Here is a 24,769-nt window from a genome sequence, read left to right as displayed (position 1 = left end):
GAAATATTCCAACATAGTAGATATTACTGTTCTTTTAGTTCTAATAAAACAATTGAATTGTCAGCTGAAAATCGTGGGTGTGTAGCGTTTAATTTAACCCTCTATAATAGTAATTTTCACTGCACCTTTTCTTTCTGTGTAGTGATTTGAAGTACAAGTGAAATGTTACTTCACGAGTTGCGAGTACAATTGCGAGTCGAGACGAGAGATGAGAAAGTAACCGAATGATACATAATATGTCGTAGGTGTTATTTTTCATGCAGAAGAGGGTGACAGCATTTCTTTTGGAGAAAAGGGGAGATGTGTGGCATTGGACATGCCTTTTATCATGAACAGGCCTAGCATGCATGTATTAAATGACAGATTCCGTCAGTCATCGGGAGTATACACATTCGCAGTCATTCGATCCCACCTTCCTCGCGAGTGCAGCAGTGCAAACATGATGGTGACAAATATGCGCGATGTTGAATTGCACAGACACCACGTGTCCTATCTCGTACTCGGCCCCAAGCAGAACTCAAGCGCAGGGCGGTGGACGAATAAACTAGCTGTGTCCGAAGATCCCGGCAGCATACGAGTCGCAGTCAGTACGACGCCTCGTCCGTTCAGATCCCAGCCAAACAACAGGCCGGAACTTGCCAGCAACATGTGGTCGGAATTACGGTAAAGTACCCTTTCCTTTTCTTTCCTATGAACCCAAATGTGAATAATTTTCAACTAATGAAATTTGAAATTTGAAACTATTGATTAAAAAATTAAATTTACAATTTTCTTATTTTTTTTAATACGATAGCCAAATCTATTTTCTTTGTTCTCTGGTAAATTTATTGATCCACCCAGACTCTTTGTTTAAGGGAAGTTATTCCGCCAAATATCCCCCAATTCCTCTTCAGGGCAATAAACAGCAATAAACGACCCTGAGGTCACGACGAGGGGTGAGACAAAAGTCCTCAGAAAAAGTTACTCTAACAATGAGGCGGTATGCGTTGAAACTGGGATGATGCCGGTACTCCTAGAGGAAGATGAGGAGTGTTACAACGAAAGGGACTCGGTGCAAGTGCGACGTGTAAAGAGAGCAGCTTCGCTGCTCGAAAAGCAAGAGCATGGGACACCGCAGTCAAAGGTCGTTGGACCCACAACGAATCCTACATAGGTTTGGCTTCGCAGAATCTGCGGAGTGCCCAGAATGTGTAGGTGAGGTAGAGTCAGCATGTGATGTTTACAATGCACATGAATATTGCGCCGATGAGGAGGTTATGATCAGAACTCAGAAGCGATATCGGCACTATTCAGCTATATCGCTTTATTCCGCACATCAAGAAGGCACCGTTATTGATATTGATTTCAACCAAATGTCACAGATGATAGCTATAAATTGGTAATGATAGCTCCCTTATTCTAATTTCTAAATTCTTATTTTTAAGACATACGCCATTAAAGTTCTTTCAAAAATACGTGAGCATTTTTACAGCAACCTTGCTGTTAATTTCAAGTATTTTATTACTTCGCGTTGTGTTAACACAGCTTCCATTAGTTTCCAATTCGTTGACGGTAGCCTCTGTTGTAGAACGACAAATCACCTTCAGTTAACTGCTTGATCTTCGCCTTTTCTAACGCAACACTCGGTACCAAATGGCAGTTCGATCTCCTAGAATTTAACAAAAAATAAATCGCATGAGTCAGTTGGCATTAAAATCATAAAATAGTTTTTTGAAGATACTTATGTATCGGCTTTGCCGTCTGACTCCAAGGCCAGGATCGTTCCATTTTAATAACGCGTTCCAACTTTTCCTGCTTCATTTTCTCCTCCTCATTGGCTTCGGCATCTTCGTCCTGATCTGGTCCGTCCTCTCGCCTATCAACGTCGTCACCCAACTCCCTAGGCGGAATCACTTCCAGTACCTCAGATTCGTCGAACAATCTCCCAAAGATTGGCGCCAGAAATTCCTCATCATCTTCGTCCCACTCTTGAGCATCATCGTCGTCCTGTTCGCTCTCATCCATTGATTCACATTCCTCGGGTATGGTTTCCCTTACCGAACTACTGCGCAACGACAGCGGTAGCTCTCGGTGCAACTCCGGAGGGGCAAACTTCGCCAACGCTTTGGTCAGATAACTGAGCGTGGCCTGGATCTGCATCGGTATGATGCTGATTTCATTCAGTTGCTTCTGCATTTGCCGCAACTGTTCTTCGACCACAGCCGCATTGGAATACTCGCAGGATTCGCAAGACGGTGAGCGAGTCAGTGCCGGTTCCGGAGTGTACTTTGGACTGCGAGTTTCCGAACGAGTTGGAGAGTGTGGGAAAGGCGAAGAGGAAGCTGGAAAATTTCGAGGATTTCTTTACGAATCATTGATATTATTCAAATTAACGTTTTGATTCATTTATTTATTTATTATTTTATCAATAGTTATGCACAGTTTTCAAACAACGCTGTAGTAGTCATATTTATTCAGAACGCAGAACTGTGTATTTTTTTAACAAGCGCATCTGCGACGCTCGCATTTGTTTTATCTGTATATATTGTTAGTGTATTCGTGTAAATTAGCCTTCTGCATCTCAGTTGTGTACAAATGTTAGTGGTTTGCGATTAGCTACGAATTATATTCAGTACAGCATAACAGCTTTAAAATAGTTTCGTTTGCTTCCTTCAAGCTTCCTCCGGGATGGGTTCTACTGCGGCCGCCGGGGTAGACATCATATCCTGCGATAATGAATCTTCCGAGGTTTCGCTGTCCGTACGCTTGCGAACGACGACCTTCCTCTTGGCCTTTGATTTCTTCTTCTTCGGCTTCGGTGCCGGCTTCGGTGGTTCCTCGTCCCAGTCTTCGTCGTCGGTTTTTGGTCTCGGACCTGTGGGAAGCGACAACATCATTCGTTCGATGTGCTTTTGGCGCTCCTCCGGCTTCTTGGCCGTCTCAGTCAGGAGTCGGCGAATGTTGCGAATCAGCTGCTGATGTGGTGCATCCTTGCCGTATACATCTGGTGGGATCGGTGGTGGTGGCTGCTGCCATACAATCGGGTGCCATACCTTACGCTCCGGCGGTTGGATCCAGTCTTCTACTCGCACCGTCACGTTATAAACAGCGTCAGTAAACAGGGAACAAGAAGAAGATTGAGGTTAGTACAGGTGTATGGACCGGGGTAAGTTAGGATAAGGTTAGCAAACATACCACGTCCTTCGTTTGACTTGATCTTCGGAGCTGGGGGATTGGTGACTTCATCCCGGTTGTCCTCATCATTTGCGAATTTAATTTCATGAGTTTCTCTTGGTTTGTTCGAGAGTTTAGCTGCCTCCTCATCATCTCTGAAAACAGACAAAAAACGAAATGATTGCTTAGAATTGTTGTGTTTTCTGAATTTAACCTTCAAGGAGTAATAGGTTTCAATATAACGGTTGTCTGATTTCATAAACCAACATAACACGCCTCACTCATTACATGGACTCGAAACAATAATAAGAACTTCCGTGTGTTCCTTTCCTTACCATTGTTCACTAGTTCATGAAGAGTTAGTACGTACAGGGGTTAGGCAAAATGATTGAGATAGGCAAAATTTGGCCCAAATTCAAATCCTTATAACTTTTTGAAAAATTGATTAAATTGAACAAAACCGGAAGCATTCAACGGCAAATTTAGTCAAGATTTAGAAACACGCACGGTCACGAATACTGGCCACCGGACACCGGAGATGTTCCGGATTGTCGGGTGCCATGTCAAAAACACATTTTTTCTGCCGCTTGAATTTTTGTGTGGTTTGAAGTTACATCGTTAAAAACTATTTTCCTAGAAACTAAATCTTATTGAAAATTGAATGCGGGCGGTTGCGCTACCATATTAATATTGGTATCAAACTTCAAGATTTTTTATGAAGATGCTTCAGGAAGAATATTCAGAATGATCAGTTGCTCTGACCACTCTGAAGTGGGTTCAAGGTGCCCCGGGGGAAGTGGCCAATTTGAAAAACGTTCAGAACCCTATCAATATGGGTATCAAACTTCAAGATTTTTCATGGAGATGCTTCAGGAAGCATATTCAGGATGATAAGTTGCTCTAATCACTTTATAGTAGGTTCCAGGTGCCCCGAGGGAAGTGGCCAATTTGAAAAACTTTCAGAACCCTATCAATATGGGTATCAAACTTCAAGATTTTTCATGGAGATGCTTCAGGAAGCATATTCAGGATGATCAGTTGCTCTGACCACTCTGTAGTAGGTTCCAGGTTCCCCGGGGGAAGTGGCCAATTTGAAAAACGTTCAGAACCATATCAATATGGGTATCAAACTTCAAGATTTTTCATGAAGATGCTTCAGAAAGCATATTCAGGATGATCAGTTGCTCTAACCACTCTGTAGTAGGTCCAGGTGTCCCGAGGAAAGTGGCCAATTTGAAAAACGTTCAGAACCCTATCAATATGGATATCAAACTTCAAGATTTTTCATGGAGATGCTTCAGGAAGCATATTCAGGACGGTCAGTTGCCATGACCACTCTGTAGTAGGCTCCAGATGCCCCGGGGGAAGTGGCCAATTTGAAAAACGTTCAGAACCCTATCAATATGGGTATCAAACTTCAAGATTTTTCATGGAGATGCTTCAGGAAGCATATTCAGGATGATCAGTTGCTCTGACCACTCTGTAGTAGGTTCCAGGTTCCCCGGGGGAAGTGGCCAATTTGAAAAACGTTCAGAACCCTATCAATATGGGTATCAAACTTCAAGATTTTTCATGGAGATGCTTCAGGAAGCATATTCAGGACGGTCAGTTGCCCTGACCACTCTGTAGTAGGTTCAAGGTGCCCCGGGGGAAGTGGACAATTTGAAAAACGTTCAGAACCCTATCAATATGGGTATCAAACTTCAAGATTTTTCATGAAGATGCTTCAGGAAGCATATTCAGGATGATCAGTTGCTCTAACCACTCTGTAGTAGGTTCCAGGTGCCCCGGGGGAAGTGGTCAATTTGAAAAACGTTCAGAACCCTATCAATATGGGTATCAAACTTCAAGATTTTTCATGAAGATGCTTCAAGGAGCATATTAAGGATGATCAAATGCTCTGACCACTCTGTAGTAGGTTCCAGGTGCCCAGGGGGAAGTGGCCAATTTGAAAAACGTTCAGGACCCTATCAATATGGGTATCAAACTTCAAGATTTTTTATGAAGATGCTTCAGGAAGAATATTCAGAATGATCAGTTGCTCTGACCACTCTGAAGTGGGTTCAAGGTGCCCCGGGGGAAGTGGCCAATTTGAAAAACGTTCAGAACCCTATCAATATGGGTATCAAACTTCAAGATTTTTCATGAAGATGCTTCAGGAAGCATATTCAGGATGATCAGTTTCTCTAACCACTCTGTAGTAGGTTCCAGGTGCCCAGGGGGAAGTGGCCAATTTGAAAAACGTTCAGAACCCTATCAATATGGGTATCAAACTTCAAGATTTTTTATGAAGATGCTTCAGGAAGAATATTCAGAATGATCAGTTGTTCTAACCACTCTGAAGTGGGTTCAAGGTGCCCCGAGGGAAATGGCCAATTTGAAAAACGTTCAGAACCCTATCAATATGGGTATCAAACTTCAAGATTTTTTATGAAGATGCTTCAGGAAGAATATTCAGAATGATCAGTTGTTCTAACCACTCTGAAGTGGGTTCAAGGTGCCCCGAGGGAAATGGCCAATTTGAAAAACGTTCAGAACCCTATCAATCACACTTAATTTTTTTCGCCGAGGCCGGCAAAATAAATTGCCGAGAATCCAACAGCTGATATTTCGGTAAAAATCTCGGTGAAAGTTCAAAATGCCGAATGGTCGTAAAATGAGCGATATCACCCAGCTGTCAAAATTTACCGTACTGTTCGGTAGTGCATTGCCGAATCGATCGGTGAAGTTCTTTACCGAGATTCAGTGAAGGATTATTTTCATTTATTTTCAGATGAATTAAAATAAAAATGAAAAACGTCAATCAACATGAAAGTAGAATATATTCTCAGATGTTTATTATTGCCTTTATTATTGTGAAATCAATACTTATATTATAATTATATGGCTTATATTATGGCTTATACTATAACACACTTTATATGAAAACGATTTTCAATCCGGCAGCTATCTAATATTTTGCGATTCCATAAATCTTTCCTCATACAATTTTCCCAACGATGATTATAGTTCGGCCTCTTCACGCGTGGGAAGCGACTTCCGTCGAAAATGCTTCGTTTGATAAGTTGTTGTTCTACGGCGTGGAAACACAGATGAAGCGAATCCGCTGAAATGAAATCCGTACATTATTTCAAATATTTTTTATGATCGATTCAGCATAAAATTTAGTTTTAATTTGTAAACGACAAATTGATATCGGAATGAATACTTACAAAAAAGTAGTGGTAAAGTACTTTTTCCCGTTTTCCTTACTTTTCACGTGCTTCTATCAAGATGCATAAGATCACAATGAGGTTAAACGTTTGACAGATGACTTTACCGAAATTCGGGTATATTTCAAACCACCGAAAACTATGGCAAACCTAATTGCTGAGTTTCAGTAACGTGAGTAAACGTCATATATATTAACGAGATATCGGTTAAAATATACTTTAACGATCATGTTCGTTAATTTATTTTACCGAGAGGAAAATTCTCGATTAAGTGTGTAAAAGTATCATCGTGCTAGCCTCATGATATACGAATGCAAAAATGGTAACTTGGCTTAGAAATCTCGCAGTTAATAACTGTGGAAGTGCTCAATGAACACTAAGCTGTGAGGCGGCTCTGTCCCAGTGTGGGGATGTAATGCCAATAAGAAGAAGAAGAAGACATACGATGTTTCAGGTTGGAGTGGGGAATGTAATGTCGAATTCGTTTTTAAACCTGGGTCAGTGCCAACCCGAACCCTGAATAAAAAAACATTTTCAGTTCCATCTGTCATTGGATATGTTGGTGTGCGTAGCATCGTGTTTGTTTTGATTCGAAACATATGATCCAGGACATCCAGTGCACTGGCAGTGCGTTGGCGTTGACTAATCAGATCATGATAAATAAATATGTTTAAGTGCGTGAACTGATTTTTGGGGATAGTGGAAATAACTTTTGGGTGGATATAAACAGGGAAACCGCTCCTGGAATTCATCTCATGGCTCCGATATTCATCCCACCAAAAACAAAGCAATGGAAAGGAATTTGGATTGTTTATTATTTTTGTGATTTTTCTCAGCAGTGAGCACGCATGTTGACAAAAAGAGGCGACGAAATTGGTGCTGCATTTCTTTGCTTCCCGTTGAGATGAATATATGTTCAGTGAGATGGAGATCGGTACAGTTCCCCTATTTAATTATATTCAATAATCCCGTGCACATTTTTATACCACGAATTCCGTATTTCCATATTTCCGTAAATTCATCTATTTCTGCAAAAGTTTTTTTTCGGAGAACACTCAGAAGCATGTAATAAAAATTCTCCAGGATTCGCTAATTTTTTTTCCTCGCTACCTCTCCTGATAAAGGTAGCCTCACAGCTCGGGAAAATTTTCCGCCGGATTTTGGGCCCCGTGCATTTTCAATTTTCAAGAATCTCCCGGAGGAATTGCTCAAGGTACTTCCGGGGGAATTTATGTACGAAACTTGCGTAGAAATTTCTGAAGGATACTTCGAGTAAGTTCCTGTATTCTAGAAAGATTTCCTGAAGGAATTATATTGTAGGAATTTTCAAATTAATTCCTGGAGCAACTTCCAGAGAAAATCCTGGAACAGTATTCAAAGATATTCCTAGAAGAATTTTCAAAAGAATTCATCTCGAAAGGATCCCTTGGAAAAAATATGGAGGAATGTCTGAAAGATATCGCCAAAAAATCAAGAAAGAATTTCTGAAGTAATTTCTGGCAGAATTCCCGGAGAAAATTCTGAAACGCACGAAAGAGTTTTTGGAAGAATTTCAAAAGAAATTCTGTATAAGAAATAATTCTATTCGGTATTCCCCAAAAATATTTTTCTGGCAATTCTTAGCGGATATTGTGAACGGGTTTCAAGGGGAATTCCCAAACTACATAATTCCATCCACCGACCTAATTTAGGACACCATCTGTGAGGAAAACCTGAATGAACTTATGAATACATAACCTCCCCAACAATTATTTTTAAAACTGAATCTAGACAACAGTACCGGATTAATTTCATTTTAAACTACAATAACAAATATCACAAAATTCCCGGAAAAAAGATTTTCAACGCGCATTTTATTTTAATAAACGTTTCTCCCTTCTGCTTGTTTATTCCGCCCAGTCCCACCCACCCACGTGGTTTTGACAGTTGTAGTACAGTTGTATTGGTGAACCCGGTGCGAAACCGTGAAACAACACAGTGCGAACCCGACAGCTTTGGGGTTGGAACTAGTGCGTGTTGGAATCTTGTCGATATAAATACGACGGAACGGGCACAGTGGAATGTCCAACGAGACCCGGAAACCGAAACGGAGTTGCAGAAATAAAAGATACAATTTCCCGTCAATAAAACCGCTGTTTATTGGTAATCGATTGGGTGTCAACTGAATACATATATGATTTCTATTGTTTCACTTAATGCATCTATGGTGAGGGGAGCGCAGGCCAAAACGCCAAACGTACAAAAATATCGTAGCAATTCAACACTCCTCCTCGATATTTTCAGCATGCTTCTAATTGTTCAACAACCTACCTCGCAATCCCCGACACCAATAATCAAAATTATTGTCCATACAGTCCATAAACACTTCTTTATGTTCATCTTGATTTGCCCTAGTTCTTTGCAACAATGAATCTTCCGGATACTTGACCACCTCGTTCCAATTTGATGAACACTTCAACTCGAACAAGTTTTCTCGTAGTTCACCAATAGCCACTACCTTCTTGTACGGATCGACGATGCTGCACCTCGATGATCCAAACTCAACCTTCAATCTTCTCTTCAGCAGTGTTTGGACCGATAAAACTCCAATGTACAGACTCGGTATGTACAACACCTCTTTAATCCAGATCGTAGTCAGTTTTCCATTGCCGTCAATGCACCTCACAGACCCTTCGCCGATACCGACAGACTTCACCACAGAGCCATCAGCCAACACTACTTCAGTCTTCACGGTCTCATCCAATTTTCGGAAGAACTGCTTATCATTGGTCATGTGAAACGAACAGCCACTGTCAATTAACCAACGCCCTTTTTGCTGCTTGGCCGAAAAACAAACCGGGTTATCATTTTCATTTGCTCTCTTTGCTTCGACGGTACCTCCATTGTCCACGCTTTGCATCTTTAGGAACAGACGACAATTCCGCTTGAAATGTCCTGGCTTTCCACAATAAAAACAAATTTTCTCCTCCTGTCGCTTTGCATATGTCCTCAACGCTTTTTCACCGTTCTCCAAACTTGAACTCGCTAGTCGTTCCGTCCTCCGTTGCCACTCGTCGAGTAACTTCTGCTTCACGATCTCCATCGTCAGATCTTCATCTTTCCGGCTTTCTAACGCTGTCACTAATCCGTCACATGAATCAGGTAGACTCCGGAGCACCATTGCTATTTTTAAAGACGGCTCTAGCTGCTGACCCGCGCATTGCAGACGATCGAAGAGTTCTTCAAGCTCGAACAGATGCTTCTCCATTTCGGGTCCTTCGACACGTTCTTCTCCTAGATTGAGGTTACAAATCCGTTAAAGGAGCGACACGCGTGATGTCATACTTGTCTTCTCATGATACGCCTTCAACTTGTTCCAAGCCTCCTGCGCCGTGTATGCGTCCCTCACCAAGTTCATCTGGCTATCCTCTATAAATAACACGATCGTTGCCAGCGCCTTCTGGCTTGCCTTCCTCCATGATGTTGTGATAGGATCCGGCATTGGATCTACCACCACAAACCAGTAGTTCGTCTACATACGAATTTTCCATGTTGAATAATTGTTGTTATCTGTATGTTTCTCGGCCATTTCTCACTTTTCTTCACCGGATGAAAATATCTCCTAACTAATTATCCGACGCGCTTAACTTTCCTCTCGACTTTGAAAAAGAATCACAAACCGCAATAAATTTTCTTCAATCTTGGGTCACTTTACCCTCTGGTGCGATTCGTACTGTTCTCCCCTCGCACCGAGAACCAACAACACACAAAATCAATTACACTTCGCGTCTGTTTACTTTCTACCAATTTCTTCCTCACTGGGCTTCAGCTTTCAGTCAGCCAACTCTTCCGTTCTCACGACGACTGCACTACACAGGCAACTCCGCGTTCCGAACGGGTACCGCAACGAGCAAACCAACCAACGCACCGCGAAAAAACGAACCAACGCCAGCGAACAAAGCACTGTCTTTTTCACCTGGACGCTTCGTTTTCGCCAGCACAAACTACTTTTCTTCTGCACTATAAACTCCCTTCTGCTGGGCCGATAACCTGTTGGAATCTTGCCGATATAAATACGACGGAACGGGCACAGTGGAATGTCCAACGAGACCGGGAAACCGAAACGGAGTTGCAGAAATAAAAGATACAATTTCCCGTCAATAAAACCGCTGTTTATTGGTAACCGATTGGGTGTCAACTGAATACATTTATGATTTCTATTGTTTCACTTAATGGATCTATGGTGAGGGGAGCGTGGGCCAAAACGCCAGACGTACAAAATATCGTAGCAATTCAACTAGTGCGAACCTAGTTCCAACCTGAGCGAATAAAAAAACACTTTGACAGCACTTAGGTTGGAACTGGTTCCAACCTAGGTTGGAACTTTTTTAAAACGAATTCGACATAAGTCAAATACGTCGGATTTCCCGAGAAGAGCACGCAGCGGATTTCCCGAGAAGAGCTAGAACAGTACCAGCGCATGCGCCCACTAATTTCATATGCTATCGGATATAGACCCAGAAATCCTACACCCTGCTGGTATTCAGCACTCCTAAGTCCAGTAAGGGTCAATAATTGAATAGTTGCGGCATATTTCGTTGTCTGAACGAATCGCGATGGCCAATGAGCATGAGCATGAGCAGGATAACCGTACAATTCGTAGTAGCTACTCCGTGATTTATTAGAACTTGCGAAATTGCACAGGGAACCAATTGAATGGAGCTTGGGTTTAGCCACAGACAAACAGACATAACACATTGAACATTTACTCATCAAATTCATCGTCATTCAAACACTAACGACATCTGCTGATTTCAGTTAGTTGGGCAAATCACGAACCAGATGGCGGTAGTGAGCAAACGTCAAACTCGAGCAAAAACGATGCGCGCGCCACGAGTGATCGATTGGCCAACTAATGATTATTTGAATTGACCAGTAAATCAGTGAACGATAGAAATTTGACGAGTGTTATGTCTGTTTGTCTGTGGTTTAGCTATCATTCTCAATGTGCAAATTTCGGAAATTCAATGCATTTTACTAAGTCAATTACGGCGCCGGCCACGTCCTTACGGTCATCAAGGGAAGGAAGGATTATTAGTTCAACTCTCGTTGCTACTAGAGACCGAGTATACCTCTGCATCTCCACGATAGTCTTAGGATAGGATATTGTGTTAGTATGAAGGGATATATTATCTGGATTCACTTTGGTAAGTGATGCGATCTATGGGATAGGAATATATGAATGAGAATTAGAAGTACTAGAGCAATTAGTATTTGACACTTCTTATAACACTTCTATATTAAGAATCATAATTGCTAGCAATGAGAATTTGATTTGCAAAGAGATTGAGTTATATGATTAACGAAATTATCTAATAGGAAATTGGAAAGGGCCAGGGATCAAACCCTTAATCTCCTGCTTATGGGGCAGAAGCAGTGACACAAGGCCACCAAGCACCTATACTGAACGAATCCCGATGGCCAATGTTATGAAAGTCTAACATAGTCTGGAATCTTGCCCCACTTTCTGGTACTCAAAATCCGATAAGTCTGTGAGCGAGTATGGCAAACATCGAAACGTGGGCGCAATTCGGAGAAGATTCCATAATCATTCCACTCCAACTCTTTAATAAAAATGAAATGATGTTAAGCTTATCCTAACTACGCCAATTTATTTTCTGGAAGAGGGTCATCGACGACTTGAGTTGGTTCACTTACGTGTTGTGCTATTGGTATTTTGTATGAGTCAAAGCAAGTTGGCCCTGAGGTAAATTCCCTGGGGTAAAGTCTAATAAAAGATGTGATAATAGATACAAAATGAATCAAATTATCGATTTCCTTAAAAAATAGTCATTTTTGAACATTAATAAAAAGACATGGCTACTTTTAGCAAGACTTTTAGTCCAGTTTTGAATAAAAGCTCTGTCCAAATCGCAGGTATTCCATCCATAATTGGTGGAAAAAAAACCTCAAATGAACATCCATCTAAAATAATCAATAGATATTAAATTCGCTCTAAAATAGCAATAAGAATAAAATATGCATAAGAAAAGGGGAACTGGAAAACAAAACAAACATTATTGACGTGTCTATTGTAAGAAGGTGTTCAAGGTTACTAGGATTGTAATCACTATAAAATTAAAATATGTACACAGCATATGTCAAAACCAAATTACCACGGTTGACCCGTAGCTATAATAAAAAGCTGGATGGGTATCAAACTTCAAGATTTTTCATGAAGATGCTTCAGGAAGCATATTCAGGATGATCAGTTGCTCTAACCACTCTGTAGTAGGTTCCAGGTGCCCAGGGGGAAGTGGCGAATTTGAAAAACGTTCAGAACCCTATCAACATGGGTATCAAACTTCAAAAATTTTCATGAAGATGCTTCAGGAAGCATATTCAGGATGATCAAATGCTCTGACCACTCTGTAGTAGGTTCAAGGTGCCCTGGGGCCAATTTGAAAAACGGGGCACCTGGAATCTACCACAGAGTGGTCAGGGCAACTGATCGTCCTGAATATGCTTCCTGAAGCATCTCCACGAAAAATCCTGAAGTTTGATACCCATATTGATAGGGTTCTGAACGTTTTTCAAATTGGCCACTTCCCCGGGGCACCTGGAACCTACTACAGAGTGGTCAGGGTAACTGATCGTCCTGAATATGCTTCCTGAAGCATCTCCATGAAAAATCATGAAGTTTGATACCCATATTGGTAGGGTTCTGAACGTTTTTCAAATTGACCACTTCCCCCGGGGCACCTGGAACCTACTACAGAGTGGTCAGGGCAACTGATCATCCTGAATATGCTTCCTGAAGCTTCTCCATGAAAAAATCTTGAAGTTTGATACCCATATTGATATGGTTCATAACGTTTTTCAAATTGACCACTTCCCCCGGGGCACCTGGAACCTACCACAGAGTGGTCAGGGCAACTGATCGTCCTGAATATGCTTCCTGAAGCATCTCCACGAAAAATCCTGAAGTTTGATACCCATATTGATAGGGTTCTGAACGTTCTTCAAATTGGCCACTTCCCCCGGGGAACCTGGAACCTACTACAGAGTGGTCAGAGCAACTGATCATCCTGAATATGCTTCCTGAAGCATCTTCATGAAAAATCTTGAAGTTTGATACCCATATTGATAGGGTTCTGAACGTTTTTCAAATTGGCCACTTCCCCCGGGGCACCTGGAACCTACTACAGAGTGGTCAGGGCAACTGATCGTCCTGCATATGCTTCCTGAAGCATCTCCATGAAAAATCTTGAAGTTTGATACCAATATTGATATGGTACCGGATAATATATAGAGGCATTCCACGGGGGCATGTCAGTCGATCCTGAGCGACCATTTCGAAAATATTTGAAACTCTGCACAGTTTTTCAATTTCATCTAAATCGTCATTTTCGATATCAAATCTTCATATTGAGTCACGACTAACTTTTCAAAAGGGTGTATGTGAAAATGGTTCAAAAATATTTAAAAAGCTGCACAGCAAAAACGGAATGTTCGATTGTTATGATTTTTTCAGCAAAGTTAGACAACTAAATGGTGATTCTTAAGAAAATGTGCACAGTAAAAAAAAAAATTTTTTGTCACAAAAACTCAAATATCTCAAAACCCTATCTTTTTCGAACGTAATTTTTTAGGGAAAACGGTCCATTATATTAGCTATCTACCATAAAAATTTGGTGATGGTAAACTAATAAACATTTCACATTTAGTAAAAAAAAATGTTTCTGTGTAAGTTATTTCGAGAATTGCAGTTTGATGCAGATTTTATTGTTAAGGGACGTGATTTAAACAAGTTGTTTTCATGATATTTTGATTTAATTATTCATAGCATCTATAAGAAACTTAGACACGATCCAGTGTTGTGATCAAAAGTATTGATAGTGTCATAATTTTCATTGCACGTGACTGGCGAAAAATTCTTTTAATAGTGTTGAAACCTGTTGATAATAACGTTGATAGAAACATATCAGAAATGTTATTTTTAAGACAAAAGCTGCAAAATCAAAGATTTATATACACGTGTACGTCTATAGTTTACCTGCAAAAATATACCTCTTAGAGAATAGACTTTATGATCGGGAGGAAACGGGTATCTTCAACAACAACAAATGCATGATAGGTACATACCATGACAATGCTCACGAAAAGCAAAAAATTACTACTACTAAGGTTGTTAAAGATCTTATAGTAATTTTTTCTTCAGTCAAGCAAATGACACCAAACTAGTCAGTAAAAACTTAAAAGTGATTTTGTTTATTGAAATATTACGAACAACATGAGTAGCCGCTTTCTCAACTGTTGTAGGCCGTTTGATGGAAAAAGTGTTCAAAAGAGTTACGAAATCTCACCGAAAGCACCATAGATAAACTGAAAGCGACTGGTTATGCTCCAATGTCCACATTGAATACAAATTTACGCATTTGCACGTCCTGCCGTCTAAACGTTGACAAAAGAGCAATCTGTATATCATCGGTTGAGCAGAGCGCAGGAAGTTCGAAAACGACAGCAACTGAGGAATTGCCAGATGTATCGACAACAACTGAGGAATTACCAGAAGTATTAAGTGCTGAGAGCCTTGCCACCGTACCATCAGCGAAATCTGTTTCAACAAATCAATCGGAAGATGAGTGTATCCAAAAGGTCAACATCGAACGCTTTAACGAGGGCATAGCTGGGATAAAAGTGACTCCGATTAAATGGAGTAAGATGGACTACGTTTATTACCCGGAGAAAAAATACCGTGAAATAAACGAAGCTGTACGAAGAAACCTCTTCAAATTAGGACCCGATGATGTGGAAAATACAGACTACGATGAGGTAATTATAAATATGAAGGAAAGGTTCTCGAATGCAGCCACGACAAGGAAAGAAAAATTATTGATTTTGTCGATGCTGCCAAGTTCGTGGTCTATTCAGGATGCCATTGATGAGTTCAAAACCAATAGAAATACAGTAAAAGAGGCAAAACAATTGAAGAATAACTGTCTTTCAACCAAAAATACTAGGTCTAGTACTGCATTAACAGATGAGACAAAAGAAATAGTAGTTCAATATTTTGAAGATAATGAAGTAAGTCGAGCTATGCCTGGTCAAAAAGATTATGTATCAGTAAAAAAAGATGGAAAGCGTCAAGCAATCCAAAAACGATTAATGATGACGACTTTGAAAGAAGCGTACACACGCTTCAAGGAAATTCACGATAATATTAAAATAGGTTTTTCCTCATTTGCAAGCCTTCGGCCAAGGCAATGTAAGCTTCTTTCCAATTCAGGAACACATAATGTGTGTGTGTGCACAACCCATGAGAATATTAATCTTATTTTACATAGTTTGAAAAGAATCAATTTAACAAAGGATATTAAAATGTTAACTGGTAGTCTTTTGTGTGAAAATACAACATCAAATTGCTATCTACGATCTTGTTCGGATTGTCCAGATTCTTCATCATTGGAAAATACTTTATTCGCTGAGTTTGAAGAAAAATATATTGATCAGTTATCATTTGAGCAATGGGTGACCACGGATAGGTGTGACATAGAAACTATTGTAAAACCTGTAGATGAGTTTGTGTCATATTTTTGCTTGAAATTAGAAAGTTTAATCCCTCACGATTTCATTAAAACAGAACAATCCAGCTTTTTAAAAATTACGAAAAATACATTACAAAATGGTGAATTTTTAGTCATTTGTGATTTTTCTGAAAATTACAGCTTTGTATTGCAAGATGAAGTGCAGTCCCATCACTGGAACGTACAACAAGCTACAATTCATCCATTCGTTATTTATTTTAATGGAAGTACGCAAATTGAACACTTAAGTTTTATTATAATTTCCGAAGATTTAAGACACGATTCAGTATCCGTAAACTTGTTCATTGAAAAAATGATTAACTTTTTACGCGTTGATAAGCATAAAGAAGTCAAAAAGATATATTTCATGTCTGATGGAGCAATGTGTCAATTTAAATCAATGTACGGAATTGATGCAGAATGGCATTTTTTTGCTACATCACATGGCAAAGGTCCTTGTGATGCTATTGGAGGAACAATAAAGCGCATGGCCACAAGAGCAAGTTTAGCCAAAGAACGTGAGCATCCAATTAAAACTGCGAAAGAACTTTTTGATTGGGCAAATCGTAGAAAAGAAAAGATTTAACCAAATTATCATTTTGTTTTACTACTACTACTACGAAATAAAGGCTTCAGAGCTCAGCGAGCAATTTAATAACGCGAAAACGATCCAAGGAACCCAAAATTTCACTGTTTCATTCCATTGTCGGAAAATAAAATTAAAGCAAAACTATACTCAAACTGTGCTGATAATAATTCAAAAGTGTTCGATATTTTAAAAATTGAATAAAATAAATAAAAAATAAGTATTAATAAACTGTTTTCATGATATCATAACCCATACCAAAATTCAAACCCAAAACTCTTAGAGTTTCTATAACAACATTGTGTAACTGCCACATTTAATTTAATACTTAGGATAATATTAATTCATTTTTATTTATTTATACATATAATATTTATACATATAATATACATAATATCGATGAATACATAAATATGGAATATCATACAAACAACTTGTTTAACTCACGCAAGGCCCTTAACAATAAAAATCAGCATCAAACTGCGATTCTTGAAAAAAAATACACGGAAATTTTTTTGTTTACTATATGTGAAAATTGTGAAATGTTTGAAATGTCATAACTTTTTTGTTTATTAGTTTACCATCACCAAATTTTTATGGTAGATAGCTAATATAATGGACCGTTTTCCCTAAAAAATTACGTTCGAAAAAATATAGGGTTTTGAGATATTTGAGTTTTGTGACAAAATGGTATTTTTAAAGGCAAAAAAATTTTTTTACTCTGCACATTTTCTTAAGAATCACCCTTTTGTTTTCTTACTTTGCTGAAAAACTCATAACAATCGAACCTTCCGTTTTTGCTGTGCAGCTTTTAAATATTTTTGAACCATTTTCACATACACCCTTTTGAAAAGTTAGTCGTGACTCAATATGAAGATTTGATATCGAAAAATGACGATTTAGATGAAATTGAAAAACTGTGCAAAGGTTCAACTTAATAGAAAATCATGAATTAAAAATTTTCTTAAATTTTGATGCTGTTGCTTGGAATCGCTCTATACGTGATTGGAAGGATATACATAATTGACCATAGTATCCGGAACCAGGTTTACTGAAATGGCCATATCTCGGATGTTTTTCAACGGATCTTAGCGCAACCGCCCGCGATCAATTTTCAATAAGATCTAGTTTCTAGGAAAATAGTGTTTATCGATGTAACTTCAAACCACACAAAAATACAAGCGGCAGAAAAACTGTGTTTTTGACATGGCCTCCGAAAATCCGGAACATCTCCGGTGTCCGGTGGCCAGTATTCGTGACCGTGCGTGTTCCTAAATCTTGACTAAATTTGCCGTCGAACGCTTCCGGTTTTGTCCAATTTCATCAATTTTTCAAAAAGTTATAAGGATTTTAATTTGGGCCAAATTTTGCCTATCTCAATCATTTTGCCTAGCCCCTGTACAACAATAACTTTAATACGGAAAATACTTCAAGACTAATTAAATCCTTTCTGATAGATTCATTGCCGGCATTCATTATTTTGTTGAAACATCATGAGCATGAGCATGATTGACCGCCCTTAACCGTAACAAAAAAAAATAAGGCAATACCGACGCCGGCCGTGTCCGAATGCAGGTCAATTGAGGAATGGGTAGGAAAATGTTGACGTAATTCTCGCTTTGGTGGAAGCCGACGAGTCATCTGCACTTCCACGAGAAATCACTGGGATATTGGATATAGGGGGTGAGAATTGTAGCAAGGTTCGTTTTGATAAACGGTTGCAGTGTGTGACGTGTAGTGATTTTGAACGTACAAAGAGAACGAAACAACGCAGATCTCGAGATCATTCTTTCAAACACGATAAATAGCGTACTAATTTTTATTCTTCTGTCATACAAGACAGAACAAAATAACGCGGAACTCCTTCTGTACTTTCAAACGCGTTCGATCGAGCACTTCAAATTGTTCATCCATCGCGAGGATAAACAATCAATGGCTCAAAGTGAGCGACTGTTCATTTGTTTCGTGACTAATTCAAATTCAAATTCACCACACGTTTATCTACATACATTTCCAAAAGCCCAAATCTGGTGTAATAGTTTTCGTACAGTGCCGAAACTGAAATTATGATTGTTCAGCATAAGTAAGCCAACTATCTACCATTATTTCAGCCCCATACGAGTTATGGTTTTTTCATCTCGCGCTCTTGAAAAAAAATATTGGGAAAACACGTGGTTTACAAAATGGCCGATTTCTGACTTCATTATATAATCACTAGGGGTGGTGGAAATTCGCGATTTCGCGGAAGCCGCGAAATCCGCGAAATTTGATGTTAGCCGCGAAATTTAAACATTTTCGCGAAAAACCGCGAAATCAACCTTTCCCGTCAATAATTTTATTCCATTCTATTGTCTCAGTCGATTTCTTGACCTAGTCAATACCAATTCGACAAACAACGCATTTTTTGACGTCTCGATTTTTTTGAAGTGCAAAATCCGAAATTGGTCGAATATTGAGCCAAAATTAAATTGAAGAACAATTTTGTTTTTTTTTTTAAATAGTTCGAGACGTAAAAAATATGGATTCTTTAGGAAAGTTTATCCTACATAAGAGAATTATTCGATTGCACCAATAAAATTGTTTGACGGGAAAAGTCAATTTGGCCGAAGCGTCGAATAAGATGAAGCAATACTACTCGACACCTACTTCGCGATTCTGCCAACCGGGTTTAATGTTTTTACGATCGGTCCGATTACTGGATTCGCAGCAAGCGAAGTTTTTGTCTGCTGATGACCTGTTCGATGGAATTTCAGAATGTGCAATCAACAAGTCTATGATACAGGATGAGCTATCGGCCTAAGAACATGCCGTTACGGAGATACAGGAAAATGCCGATCCACTCACGTTCTGGTTTGCAAACCAAGACCGCTTTTCTTAACTCTTATAGCGGTGAAATATCTGTCTATTCCTGAAAACTCGGTAGATGCTGAACGTAATGTCAGCCAGTACAATTTAATCAACTTCCCAGCGCCAAAAGTTGACGGAAAAAAATTTGGCCAACCACGTGCTTTTGACCAGTAATGCAAAGAAATAATAAAAAAAATTAAATTAATAAACATAACAATTTTAATAATATGGAATCTACATTGTCTTTTTATTTTTTGTACCGAAATATAATATACAGCGAAATTGCCGCGAATTTTCAGATTTTCTGAATTGACTGTCCGCGAAATTTAGAAAATTTTGCCGCGAATTTCCACCACCCGTAATAATCACCTCAAGCAAAAGTCCCGTGAAATATTTTGTGGAAGACACCAAATGTCTATCACTCATATAAATTTTAGGGTATATGTTTAAGCTACATATTTATGTATATAAGAGAATCTGGGACTGATTCTTTGGTAATACTTCCTTTGAGCGCTTATCTGGTTACATCCGCGGCCTCTATAATTTATTATCATACTTAAGTAATGACAGAAATCGACAGCATATAATTGATTTAGAACTCATAGAAAGTAGATGAAGGTAATTCTGTTCGTATTTAGCTCTGTTTGGTTGTCAATCGGATCCAAATGATCGTTGAATAAGATAGAATAGAGGGTGTAAAAGGAAACGGCTCACCGGATCTAACTAGAATTCACTCAAACATTGGAAATTGCACCATTATCTCCAGGAATTTGTAACCAAAGAGCACATTTTTTTCAATTTTTCTGTTCAATTTTTACTGAAATTCACTGAGGTAAAAAAAACTCGGGAGACGGAAAAAATGACGTCTGCTTCTTATCGCGGTGAACTATGATCTCAATTTTGTTGAAACATCATAAAGACTATAACAGACTATAAACTATGTCTTCAATTTGTGATGATTTATGGTTAAGTAGGTACGTCTGACCAGAACACAAACCCGCAAAAAAAACGGCAACAGCTGCTACCGTCTAGCATTGCTACGGAAAATCTAGGATTACCCTACCGTTTTTACTTATTATTTACATCACACACCACCACCTCTCCACAACCATCCAGAAAGGCCGACGACACTTGAGAAAATCCGAAGCAAACAAAAATGTTTCGCAACTTGTTTCCGTCACACAAGTGTGTTGCTGTACATAGGCCCTGTTGTTATTCGAGTTTTCTCGAAAATAGCTAATCTCAACCTCGTTACTTGCTTCTCGAACGTGATGAATTTTCTTTGCAGTTCTCGCTCTCGACGTCGTTTGTCGTCGATAAAATGAAAGAAAAAAAATGAAAATGCGCATTTCTATTTCCGGACAGCACCGACGACGGTGACGCCGACTGTCTCAAATTATATCCATTGAAATTGGTTTTCTTAACCCATTCAGTAGCCCGAACTGTATCGGGTAGGTATATATGCGAGTACCTATCTTAGTTTCATCGCCGTTTGCCAACCTACACGAGCACGTGACCACTCAGCATCAATCAATGGCGTCACCTGTTCGAACTCGTATACCTGTCGAGACATCACGGAATTTGTTATGGTAGGCGGACGCTCTTGGGTATGACGTGCCAACGCGGGGATCTCCATCGAACGGCGAATAACGCAAAACGCGTCAAGCTGTCTACCTGTTGAACGGCTGCGCAGGAATTTAGTCTAGTCTACGAACTTGTGGATGCAGTGGATTTTTTTTATTCTGGCAAGTGTTCTACACATTAGAACATAACTACTAACTACATATAGACGATCAATTGATGACGGTGGGTGATGTTGGTTGGTGAAGGCGTGTCCAGCAAACCGCATGTCAGGTGAGTATGAACTTATATAAATGCGCATTATACGCGTTTCTCATACGACACTGCAGGGGTATCAAATTCCACAACCAGCTCAATTTTCCAAGAAAAGCATTATGTATTCATATCCTATCCATCTTCTCATAACTAGGGTATCAGCAGGCTATTACACTTCGGGCACACCCCCCTAAAGCCGCAAATACATCTTTATGTTCAACTTCAACTAGCTGTATCATAAATTCTCTAGTGTGCACAAACGACTACGGAAGAATTTTGGCAAAATATCGTTTTTATCTGTGGTTTTTTACCCTGAAACTTCTGTAAGAAATATAGTATATTACCAGAACAGAATTCAAGGTATAAGCCAAATATATAATTTCCATAAATAATAGTAAACTTTCATAAACAATAAAGATGTACCACAAAACAAAAATAAGGAAAATTTTCCATAATGAAATCAAAATGTGTCATGAAAAAAAAAATACAAAATTTCTTGTTTAGCAATAAACAACTTTACAAAACATTCCACAGATTTTTTACACAAAATTCGCGAAAAAATCACTAAAAAGCAAGAAGAATGAGAAAATGTCCACAAAAAAAGAGAAAAAAGCAATAAAATTTATTAAATTTGCCATGAACGATAAACGCTTCTAATGAAGAAGCCATCTATGGAAAAATGTTCAATTTTATTGCTTTTTATATTTTTCCAAGCAATGACTGAATCCTGCGAGAAAATTTCACCTGGTTCACCTTTGAATGGCTACAGACGCCACATGGTGAATAAAGTTATCACCGCTATACCGATGCCATTTACATTGAATGTAATTTTGAAGAAATTCGTCTCAAATCAACTCAAATCAACGTCTCAAATCTTCCGTTTAAAATGGTGGTCCTGATAATAACTTATTTACAATCTCTAACAGCAACCTAACGGTTGCCCGAATCATAGGAGAATATTTCACTTAGGGGAACGGGGGACAATATGCCCTAGCTATGCAAACACTGCTTTATTGTCTTATTTGTAACGCTATTCATGGGTATTTTTCCATTATGCAACAGTTAAACAAGATATTTAATTACTATGTCTGAAACTTGATTATGCATATGTACAACATGTGATAGATTTATACCCGGCATATAGGCAATTAACTTTGAATGTACTGATCTCGAGTGGCGACTCTCGCTTGTGTGGTCGTGTTGGGATCTGACGACCAAATTCCCAGCACCAGGTCACACAACCCTACTCATTGAGCGCCGTTGCTGATGGAAGCTAAGCCGGTCAATATTAAATACTCATCCTACTTTTGATCATGATGTACAAAAATACATTTGAGAGAGTTAGTTCTGAAATGTATTGCGAGCTCCTAGATCGGCTGGTACCTGGTGCTGGGAATTTGGTTGTCATCAGTACCTGTGCCAGTGGTCGACCACGGAGGTCCTTCGTAGCTTAGTAGGGAAAGCACCTGTCATGCGAACTGGGGTCGTACATCAAAGTTAATTGCCTATATGCGGGCGGTTACCTCCAATACCTTTTCCGAACTAAATCTATCACATGTTGTACATATGCATAATCAAGTTTCAGACATAGTAATTAATTTCCACCGTTCGGCTTAATACCCGGTATTAGGCAATTAACTTTGAATGTACTGATCTCGAGTGGCGATCTCTTCGCTTGTGTGGTCGTGCATGGGATCTGACGACCAAACTGGCACAACCTACACAACCCTACTTCATTGAGCGCCGTTGCTGATGAAGCAAGTGTGTAGGAGCCGGCAATATTAAATACTCATCCACTTGGTTGACCATGATGTCTCGCAATACATTTGAGAGAGTTAGTTCTGAAAATGTATTGCGAGAGATCGGCTGGTACCTGGTGCTAATTTGGTTTCATCAGTACCTACACTTGCTTGGACCACGGAGGTCCTTCGTAGGGCTTAGTAGGGAAAGCACCTGTCATGCGAACTGGGTCGTCAGATCAACACGACCACACAAGGGCGGTTACCTCCAATACCTTTTCCGAACTAAATCTATCACATGTTGTACATATGCATATATCAAGTATTCAGACATAGTAATTAATTTTCCGGGTGGCTTAATACCCGGCATATAGGCAATGTAACTTTGAATGTACTGATCTCGAGTGGCGATCTCTTCGCTTGTGTGGTCGTGTTGATCTGACGACCAAACTGGCACAACTCACACAACCCTACTTCATTGAGCGCCGTTGCTGGTCGAAGCAAGTGTGTAGGAGCCGGCAATATTAAATACCATCCTACTTGGTTGATATGATGTGTACAAAATACATTTGAGAGAGTTAGTTCTGAAAATGTATTGAGAGATCATGGTCAACCTGGTGCTGGGAATTTAATTTGCCAGTACCTACACGCTGTTGCGGTGGACCACGGAGGTCCTTCGTAGCTTAGTAGGGAAAGCACCTGTCATGCGAACTGGGGTCGTCGGGATCAAACCCCACCGAAGGGAAGGAGACCTCCAATACCTTTTCCGAACTAAATCTATCACATGTTGTACATATGCATAATCAAGTTTCAGACATAGTAATTAATTTCCACTCCGGGTGGCTTAATACCCGGCATATAGGCAATTAACTTTGAATGTACAAGATAGCTAGTTGATGCCATTCAAAAATTGACAAAAATCTCAATCATATTGATAATATTCACATATCAAAAAAGTGGTGATATTTTGTTGCTGGAAAACTCATGAGGCAAAACGCCTTTTAGCTGGCAGCTTCTAGGGAACAAAGCACCACGCGTCAGCAAATCAGCATTCTGGTATGGATAGTGCGTGGAGACGCAAGTACATTGTAGGTTAGTGCCACTAGGGCATTTTGCCTCGCCAAAATGTTAGATGTTTCTTCAAAATGTGGAAATTTTCGGTTTTTCGACCTTCCGATACACTATTTTGAAACTTTTTTCGCCTAACCTACATAATTTTAGATCTAGTTTTGTTACGGCCACCTTAACGCTTAGCCTCCCTTGATACTTTTTGGGCTTTAAAAATCATAACTCCTTTGATTCTCAACCGATTTTGACGAGTCACCTACCTAACGAACCAGTTAGGTCTCTGGTTTTCAAACCTGAGAAGAGAATTGATATTGGCCACCTGCTTCCGGAATAATTCCGGGGTCGAGTGGGGTGCCTTTTTTTTCTCAAATCAAATGACCTTGCTAAAAGTTTTAAAATTATTTTTTTTATCTTTCCTACTTCATGAAACCACGAGACATGTTCAATAGTGCCTCTTCCAAGGTTCCCTGGTGGGTTTGGAAAGGTTCTGCGGCATTCCGGGGACCTGGTTACCCTGGGAGGTGGCCCCTTTTCGATTTGATCCGAAACCCATCTTGCGATGTCTCAAACTTCATGATTTCGCGAAACAAGCTCAATTGAGTCTAATTTGAGGTACCTAAGTGATTCTGGTCAGGTTCCGTGGCATTCCGGGGACCTGGTTCCCTCGGGGAAGTGGTCAATTTTTTATTTGATCCGAAACCCATCTTGCGACCTGTCAAACTTCATGATTTTGCGAAACGAGCTCAATGGAGTCTAATTTTA

At 39.6% G+C, this 24,769-nt stretch overlaps 1 protein-coding gene across 4 annotated transcripts in view; it reads right to left on the bottom strand.

Moving 5' to 3' along the window:
• Positions 1-1,462: 1,462 nt before the first annotated feature.
• Positions 1,463-24,769, bottom strand: part of LOC134202000 (PDZ and LIM domain protein 7) — a 52,558-nt gene continuing 29,251 nt past the window's right edge. For 2 of the 4 annotated variants that reach the window (XM_062677161.1, XM_062677160.1), the window contains 3 exons: positions 3,175-3,308; positions 1,721-2,321; positions 1,463-1,648 (listed from right to left, as the gene is read on the bottom strand). In XM_062677161.1, coding sequence (XP_062533145.1) covers positions 1,531-1,648; positions 1,721-2,321; positions 3,175-3,308 — 853 coding nt within the window. In that variant the 3' untranslated portion in view covers positions 1,463-1,530. Of the gene's footprint in view, positions 1,649-1,720; positions 2,322-2,368; positions 3,062-3,174; positions 3,309-24,769 lie in introns of those variants that run through there. The other 2 variants (XM_062677163.1, XM_062677162.1) reach the window with 1 other exon arrangement.

The sequence above is a fragment of the Armigeres subalbatus genome, chromosome 1 (genome assembly GCF_024139115.2).
Source record: "Armigeres subalbatus isolate Guangzhou_Male chromosome 1, GZ_Asu_2, whole genome shotgun sequence".
Classification (NCBI taxonomy): domain Eukaryota; kingdom Metazoa; phylum Arthropoda; class Insecta; order Diptera; family Culicidae; genus Armigeres; species Armigeres subalbatus.
This window is presented reverse-complemented; position numbering and strand designations above follow the sequence as displayed.